At 36.0% G+C, this 8,923-nt stretch overlaps 2 protein-coding genes across 2 annotated transcripts; both read left to right on the top strand.

Moving 5' to 3' along the window:
• The first annotated feature begins 1,866 nt into the window (after nucleotides 1-1,866).
• LOC108362950 (RWD domain-containing protein 4) lies at nucleotides 1,867-2,928 on the top strand. The gene is made up of 3 exons (XM_017616113.1): nucleotides 1,867-2,101; nucleotides 2,219-2,328; nucleotides 2,394-2,928. Exons 1-3 carry the CDS (start codon nucleotides 1,994-1,996, stop codon nucleotides 2,833-2,835), a joined length of 660 nt encoding a protein of 219 aa, XP_017471602.1. The 5' UTR covers nucleotides 1,867-1,993; the 3' UTR covers nucleotides 2,836-2,928.
• Nucleotides 2,874-5,280, top strand: LOC108362949 (uncharacterized). The gene is made up of 2 exons (XM_017616112.1): nucleotides 2,874-3,837; nucleotides 3,901-5,280. The coding sequence occupies exons 1-2, from the start codon at nucleotides 2,897-2,899 to the stop codon at nucleotides 3,914-3,916; spliced, it is 957 nt and encodes a 318-aa protein (XP_017471601.1). The 5' UTR covers nucleotides 2,874-2,896; the 3' UTR covers nucleotides 3,917-5,280.
• The last annotated feature ends 3,643 nt before the right edge of the window (nucleotides 5,281-8,923 follow it).

Genomic DNA, 8,923 nt, shown 5'->3' with positions numbered 1-8,923 from the left:
TCTGGTTAACACTAATCTCCGGTAAAACATCGTTATCGACGTTACCGACTCCATGTTATATGCATGGAGCCAAACACGTCGATAATGATGTTTAAACGGAAATTAGTGTTAACCACATATTGAGTAAACGGCCCTAAGGTGAATTAATACAAGGTGGTATCGTTTGGGCAAAAACAACTCAAGTATACCCAAGTTCAAAACCCAAAAATACAACAAACACATAATTTTCACATTCAGAAGGACCGCGGTTAGTTTTAGCAACACCACCTTGTAAAAATTCCCCTTGTGCTGCACATTTTACAAGTGGCACTTCTTTTGTGCGTTCTTTGCGCCGCCCGGTGTTGTCAGTGTTCCGGTGTTCCTGGCGCCATTGCGTCACTGAGTTGTGAAAATCGGTATCGGCGCCAGTAACTCAAATCTCGGTATCAGCGCAATGGCACGGTGCTGCACTGTGTTACCCACGGCTATTTTACACTTTTTAAATTAGTTTAGGGCACTATTCCACAGTCATGACGTGTGCCACTCTGTCATAGTACGGTTGTTGCTTGCTTTCATACCACAGTAATTTTGTATTCAACTCTGAATCAACAAAATGCATGCTCCTTCTCATTTTCAACCCTGATCAGATTTTACCCCCGAGGAGTACTCAAAAAGGTTTATTACTGTATATACTGTGCTACAGAGTATGAATAACTGAGTTATAATCCCCAGTTAAATATCGTTACCTACATCTCTGACTCCATGCACCAGTGACTTTCCTTCACAGAGGCACTTTTGGCACAATTCATCCTGTTTTGGTACAATCTTAAAATACAGAAGTTTAAAACAAAATGCCACTTTTAAATTAATTTTTTTATTTCTCACTCCTACTTTATGCTAACATTCCTGCTAAATGAAATATGTTTAATTTCTATGACTTTATGAATTAATTTATGCTGAAGTAAATAAAAAATTCACTATGCAGGTATAGTTAATATGGTTTTGTTATTATCTGATCACACTGCTATTGACGATGCAGACACTGCCAATTTATTAGCAGAATTATTACTCTGCTATGCTGTTACTAATCGATGATGCTGTTAGTAATCGTACGATGCGGCGATGCCGAGTAACTTCGCTACTTTGGCATCGTGGCAGTCGTGTTAGTTAATAACGATGCTAACATAGTCATTAGAATTAGCTAAATTAATTATATCATCAAGTATTTACTTCCTTTTTTCATAAATAATCGCTCGTGCTTATAAATTTTGAAATTTAACGAACTATTTATTCAAAATATCATAGACAAAAATGCAACCATGTGCCTCAATCATATGTTTTTCGTGATTGCAAATTCTTGCTGGCTAAAATTTTCCAGCAAGAATTCGTAACTTCTCTCAGGAGAACTGTCACTTTGCGCTCTCAGTTTTTGAGTGATGGATAATTTTTTGGTCTGCACGAACGCGATTTGGGCAAAAATCATGATAATTCGTACAAATTCGTACAAATTTTTTGCTCGACGGTTCTATTTTTGAAGACCGTTTGGCACATTTTGAAATTTTGAAATTCCATTTCTGCCATGCACACAACATTGTGTCGGTAACGCAGGCAATGGTACGGTGCTCCTTCCCAAAGCGATGTTGGTCCATTAGCTTTGCTCCCAGGAATGGAACTGTTTGCGTACACAAGGCTGCAAGTCACACAAAATCTTGAGGAGTGCAAGAGGGCTGTCAAATATAAAATTATACTTTGAAATAGCAAAAGAAAAAACATTTGTTTGCATACTATAGTTTCGATGCATCGATACATCGAGTATTTATACATCGAGTTGAAAAATTTCGATGCCTCGAAGCAAACATCGATATTTTCGATGCATCGATGTTTTGCCGACATACCTACACTACTCAGCTGATTCTTTTCATTTTGGTCGTTTAATTTTCTTTTCTGCAATTTTGTACGAAAAATTTGTTGTCACTTTTTTCAAAAATTAAAAAATTTGTGGCAAGCACTACTAATGGCAGATCTACAGGAACAACGGGCTGAAGAGCTAGAAGCCCTGCAATCCATCTACGAAGGCGATACGAACTTCAAACAGCTTGACCAAAACACTTTTCAATACAAGGTTACATTCCTCCTAATACCTAATCAGCCTTATCCTGAGTTTCTGAACCTTATAAGGCTGAGTTATATTAAAATCGAAGCATATTTAAAAGAACTGAATTTCTATAACTTATTTTAGTATGGCGAAGATGACCACTACAAATCCTTCTTGGTTGAAATTCATTGGACTGGTGACTACCCAAATGAAATGCCGAAGATTAATATGGACACTTTCTATAATCGCAATTTGTAAGCAAATTTCGGATTTGGTTAATATACATACATATAATAAATTAAATGATTGAAATATGTAGAATACCTGAAGTGAAAGCGAAAATACTGCAAGCTTTAAGCGAAGAGGCGGAGCAGTGGTTAGGATGCGGCATGACGTACACTCTATTTGAATGCCTCAAAGATCGACAGATTGATTTAACTGCTGATCAGCCTGAGCATGCCTGTACGCAGTCTATTGATTTAGATAGTGTAGGCGTAAGTGCATTAAAAATCTCTGACAACACGGACGCTAACAAAAGGAAGGAACTTAAAAAGGAGCAATTAACAAAGGCACAAAAACGTCGTCAGTGGGAGCGCACGGATCACAAAGGTGATCGGCCGCGCGGATGGGATTGGGTAGACATTGTGAAGCACCTATCACAAACTGGTAGTAAAGACAGCAGCGATGTAAATGCAACAATAAGCGGTGCAAATGCAAGTATTGGGTTGACGACTCCAATATTACAGCCACTTAATATATAAAAAAAATATTAAATAAATTTTATAAGCACAAATAGAATATTTTGAGAATATACATAGTAGAATGAAAATTGGGTTTAATACCGTTGAGCGTGAGTCTTACTGTATTGACAATTTCCTCAGTGTAAATCTCATTCAAGTAAACTTTATTTTTAATGATTTAAATAGATTATTAGATCTTATATACATCAGTGATAATGTTGATTTTTGTATATCTAAATGCAGTTCGCCGATTTCCGAAGCTACTATGCACCATGTGCCTTTAGAAATCGGGCTAAAATTTTATGTTTTTTCGGAAATCGTGGCTGATGTAAGTAGTGACTTCGATTATGCGTCTTGTGATTTTCCAGCTCTTAATAAGTCGATTTCTGAAATTAATTGGGATGAACTTCTTTTGGACTCGGAGGTTCATAGCTGCTATTCAACTTTTAAATTAAAAGTTAATGAATTCTGTTTAAATAACATACCTATAAAACGAAAGCGATCTTATAAGTCACCTTGGTATAATAGAGCTTTAATGAATTTAAAAAACATTAAAAACAAATACCTTAAGAAGTTCAAATCAACTAGAATCCAAGCATTCTTTGTAAAATTTCAGCAATGTCAGAAAGAGTTTAAGTCATTAAATAATCTTCTGTACACAAGGTATATAAGGAGTACTGAGCGTAATATCAAAGCTAACCCGAAATCTTTCTGGGGCTTCGTAAAATCGAAAAAAGTTTCTAGTATACCTAGTTCATTATTTTTAGATAACAAGTCGGCTAATACTCCTGTTGAGGCCGCTAATCTTTTTGCGGAATATTGCTATTTTGTTGAAGACGTTGTGATTTCTCCTGACTTTTCATCTGAAATACCCCCTTCTATTAATCTAGGGACTTTGCATATATCCTCTGATGAAGTTTCAAGGGCGATGCTTTCTCTCAATACTTCGCCAAAATCGGACGTAGACGGCCTATCAGCTCTTTTTAAGAGCCTGCCCAGCGTTGTCATATCCTTTACACTTGATTTTCAACAAATCCCTTTCTTCCGGTATTTTTATTAATGAGTGGAAGATAACAATTACGCCACTTTTCAAAAATGGTAGTAAAAGTAATGTTCGCAATTATAGGCCAATTGCAAAACTATCAAATATTTCGAAGCTGTTTGAAAGTGTTGTTAAGGACAAAATCTATTTCGCTGTAAAATCATTACTAAGCCCATACCAACATGGATTTATTTCTGGGCGCTCGACAGTCTCTAACTTAATGGTATTTAGCGATTTTTGCACCTCAGCGTTTTCGATTGGCTCGCAAGTGGATTGCATATATACTGACTTCTCTAAGGCGTTTGACACGAGTCTCCCACAGGATTCTGATCAGTAAGTTAGCTTGCCTTGGCTTCCATTCATCCGTTTTGCAATGGATAACGTCATATCTATCCAATCGTCGTTGTGCTGTCTCAATTGATTCCTCAACTTCGGACTTTTTTGTTGCCCCTTCTGGGGTTCCTCAAGGTAGCATTTTAGGCCCTCTACTTTTTGTTCTTTTTATAAATGACATTGGAAGTTGTTTTAGCTTTTCAAATTATCTTCTTTTTGCTGATGATTTGAAAATTTTTACGATGGTTAACAATATGGAAGACTCAAGTAAGCTTCAAAGTGATTTGAACAGTCTTCATTTGTGGTGTGAAAAGTCGCGGCTGTCGTTGAACATTGCTAAGTGTTTTCACTTAACTTATACTAGGCGTCTTAATGCTACATCTACCCTTTATTTTATTGATAACTGTGTTTTAAACAAAGTTTCAGAGACTAAAGATCTTGGAGTGGTTTTCGAGTCAAAGTTTTCATTTAATAATCACATAAATTTCATTCTTTCAAAGGCTTATTCGGTATTGGGATTTATTCGACGTAGTTCCACTGATTTTTCTGATCCATACACTTTTAAGCTTCTTTTTACTTCTCTTGTACGCTCCAATTTAGAATATGCAGTAATTATCTGGAGACCCTATGATCAACAATCGATAAATAGGATCGAACGGGTTCAAAAGATATTTCTAAAGCATGCATTGCGTTCTTTACGGTTCGAGGATCCAATGCCACCGTACCAATCTCGGCTATTGCTTATTGATCTATGCTCTCTAGAGAAAAGAAGGTCCATTCTAGCTCTCTCGTTTATTTTCAATATAGTTAATGGCAATGTCGATTGTCCAACTCTTCTAGAGCGAATAAATTTTAACGTTCCGCAAAGAAATCTGCGAAGCTTTCTTCCTTTTTAAGTTGCTAGTTGCAGAACTAATTTTGAAAGTAATGCACCTATTACGCGTGCCTTAAAAGAATTTAATGACTTATCTTCTTTTAAATTAATTGATTTTTCCTTATCAAGATCTTATTTTGTGTTGATCTTAAATTCTATTATTTGATAAGTATGTATTAAATATAATTATTATTGTTTCTTTAGTCTGTAAGGTACTTTGTACTGTAGATTGAAAAATAAATAAATAAATAATCAAAATCGTTCCATTTTGTCCCTGCATAAAAATATCGTTTTTGGTTAACCCAAGGCGCATTCAATAATTAAATACGCCTTGGGTTAACCATTCGTGTATAGGCATGGGTAACACTGCGCTTCACGGCGCAATTGCGTTAACACCGTAGCCGGAGTTGCCGCGCCAACACCAGCATACGAAAGCGCCAGCGCCATTAACACCAAGCAACACATGAGACACACACACAATTCGTCTAACTCTTCGAAACGTACTATGTTTTTGCTTTTGAGTGTTGAGAACGCAAATTTAAGCTTTTACTCAAGAATGATAGAATATCGTGGCATTTACTATATTCGTAGCAATTAAATTCAGTTAGAAAATTATAGAAATAATAGAAATGACACCACTGTATGGTGTACTGCACTGCATGAAGGTGTGTACTGTGGTCACACTCAGATGGCGCCGTGTGCAATTCAGTACACTCCGCTATTGCGCTCGGTTAGTGCGCTGACACCAAGGGTGACGCTGGCGTTATTGAGCTAGCGCCAAAAAAATTGCGTAATTACCCATGGCTATTCGTGTATCACCTGTTTGACGCTTTTCAACACTGATGGTTAGACCAGTGTGACCACTTTAACGTAATTCCTCAAAACGTGAGGAATTTCGGATGCGCTTGAGTATTTTTTGAGGAGTTTTCTCGATATATTTGCAGATAGCAAATGCAACCATGTTTTACAAACCACAGAGTTGTTAAATGGCTCTGCAAATTTTTGAACAAAAAGCTTTCCGAAGTTTTATAAAGAGCGAAATACACCATACAAGCGACTTGTCAAACATTCTTTAAACCTATTTTTCCCACCTTGTGGAATTATACCAGGTGAAGTAATTAGAGCGAGAAACATTTTGACACTGCCTTTTTTAAAAAATTGCCTTTAAAATTTGACTATAAGGCAGCCGAAAGACAGAAAATAAAACGAGAAAGGTGTTTTATTACTTCACCTATTTATTGCGCTATGCTTTTCCCATTCCGCCAAACCCCATGCAAACATGACTTGTTCAAGCAAAGAATTTTAGTTCTCTTCCGGTTCACAATGTAAAAGAGTTTGATTTTCATCGATTTTTCTCTTGCATCCTCATTCGGTGAAAATTGCGTTGCGAATGAGGTTCTATAGACTGAGAGTTGTCCCTGTCGCACCGCTCCTTTTGCAAATTTACTTGAAAAATTGTAGCTTAACGAGTTGTCCCTTCTTGTTATCTACGTTCTTTTGTCGTTCTTGTCTACTTTACAAGTTTTCCGTAAATCAGGTATTTATTTTATAATTCAATTTTCCATCCTATTTGATCCTACTGTTTTTCTTTATATAGAAATACATATTCACTTTTTAGATACATCTATCTACTTTACAAGTTTTCCGTAAATTAGGTATTTATTTTATATTTCAATTTTCCATCCCTGTAAAACAGAACCAGAAACAAACAGCTCATTCATGAACCAAAAATACAAGATCACGTAAGAACGCGACGTTGTATTTGTAACTGGTTTTGAGAAAAAAGTTTGCGAAAGCGGGTTCGTCAGCTGAGCGTTTGTTTACATCACAAGCACCACTATTTTACACTTTTATTCAAGTAAAGAAGAGTTAATTCAACATGACAACACATTTTAAAGCATTTTGTTGCATCATTTTACCTAAATTGTGCGTTTAAAGTGGCTGACAATAATTTTAGATAATTTTGGTTTTCGTTGTTTTCTTTGCTTTGTTTACTTTTCGCTCGTTTTCCAGTGAAACAAGATGGCGTAGAACCCGCTAAAACAAATCGACTTTTTTCACTCTCTTGTTCTTACGTGATCTTGTGTCTTTCGTTCATGCAGCTCATTGCTCTTTGCTCAATAAACATATCTCCAAGTCAAAATTAAACATCCCTAGCAGGGTTGCATAGAGAATCTGACCCAAATTGTTTGTGTAATTATTAATTGGCTATTAATGATTTCAATTTTTGTATGATAAATTGGGTAACAATTAAAGTCTTAATTGGTGAAAAGGTTCTTAATTGCCAATTTGGTGCCTGTTTGAACATAGTCTTTTAGACCTTAGCTGAGGCAATTAAGCTTTAAACTGCGGTATTGAGTTTGGTGTTCACACACACGTCAGCTGCCCAATTAGCGATACGAAATCAGCTGTTGGATTACTTACAGTGATGGAAAAGTAGTTACAATCGTACCCTTCGTCCGCACTTAAGCTTGATATACAGTTCAATGCGAGGCGTGAACGTTCGCAAAAGCAAAGAGTTCCATTTGTATTCATATGGCCGCTCACACACATCTGTAAAAACTTGGCGTTCACATGCGAACGCTTTGCGTACGCACACAGTTGAGTGTGAGCTTGAAAAAAAGGCATATTATGCATTTTAAATTAGTTTTTACTCTATAATTCTTAAATATATTTTAATTCTCTATCTTTTGATGTATCAACTATTGCAAAAAGTTAAGTAATAACGAAGATATTGTAAATATGGGTGCAATTTAATTTTTTTACAAGTTAACAAAAGTTGTATTAAAGTGATTTGTATACAAGATAAAATAAAATAAAAGTGTGTAAGCTATTAGGTAGAGTGTTATGTACATTTATATATATGAAAGTATGTGACAAATGCACTTTTTGATAAGGAAATCAGATGGAACGACTTAAGAAATTTTAACAACAAATATATAAACAGACATGGTGAAATGAACTGAAGGTGGCGCATTCCCGAAACCGCTACTTTGGTTTTGCCGACTTTGACATTTATGGCAATACGTAAACACACTTTTTGTTTAGAAACAAGTGCAAACGTATTGTAAACATATTGTGTACTTTCCGGTGAAAAATCGAAGTAATTCGTGCGTTCTGAAGTAAAAAACGTTTTATTTGTAATAAAAACTTTATAAAAATGTCGTGTCGTGTGTTGAATTGCAGCAGCCGTAGGGGTAAAGCCTCCAAATGCAGTTTTTTTGTTTCCCCGCGACGCCGCCTTGGCCAGAAAGTGGGTAGAGTTCTGCCGGCAGGAGAAGCCATACAATTTAGACACCAGCGTAATATGCATGAAGCACTTTACGGACCACTTTTAAACACGACATGTTAAGTTGAAAACGTTGAAATACCACAAATTACAAACTAAAATCGGAGGTAAGCAAGCATCGACCACTTTCTGCAGGAAAACATGTGCTGCGACAAGATATTATCACTTTTTCCGCACCTGCAATACAAACACAAAAATTCTAAATAGTTAATTAATAAGACCTATTCTTTTGAACACATTTCAAGAGTGGTTGTATATTTTTTGTTAACGTTGTGCTTAATTTGCTATATTCAAAGATGGCTTGAGAAATTGGTGAATCGAGAAGAAAACACGTTTTCTCACTGCAAATTCACAACTGTCAACTCATTGTTCTTCGCCATATTCTTTGTTTACCCGTTGCCACAAATGTCATTCTGCGGGAATGCGCAATCTTGTATTCTATCGTTCTTGATAAACAGATATATTGCTTATATCTTTTAGTTATACAAGGTTTAAAGGATACCTCCCTTAACATCCTGTCCAAGTTTCATTTGTTAATTCAAACTTAATACAGGTTCGATTATAACACTTG

Source organism: Rhagoletis zephyria, unplaced genomic scaffold (assembly GCF_001687245.7).
Source record: "Rhagoletis zephyria isolate East Lansing unplaced genomic scaffold, Rhagoletis_zephyria_1.1 Rzeph_scaffold_01151, whole genome shotgun sequence".
NCBI classification, from domain to species: Eukaryota; Metazoa; Arthropoda; class Insecta; order Diptera; family Tephritidae; genus Rhagoletis; species Rhagoletis zephyria.
The sequence above is the reverse complement of the archived record's forward strand: the minus strand, read 5'-3'. Positions and strand labels throughout refer to the sequence as shown.

What these genes read in the sequence shown, in the direction of transcription:
- LOC108362950 (XM_017616113.1), top strand. Translation starts at nt 1,994, where the DNA reads ATGGCAGATCTACAGGAACAACGGGCTGAAGAGCTAGAAGCCCTGCAA. An exon ending in AAAACACTTTTCAATACAAG is followed by an intron (nt 2,102 to 2,218) that starts GTTACATTCCTC and finishes AACTTATTTTAG; the next exon opens with TATGGCGAAGATGACCACTA. An exon ending in ACTTTCTATAATCGCAATTT is followed by an intron (nt 2,329 to 2,393) that starts GTAAGCAAATTT and finishes TGAAATATGTAG; the next exon opens with AATACCTGAAGTGAAAGCGA.
- LOC108362949 (XM_017616112.1), top strand. Translation starts at nt 2,897, where the DNA reads ATGAAAATTGGGTTTAATACCGTTGAGCGTGAGTCTTACTGTATTGAC.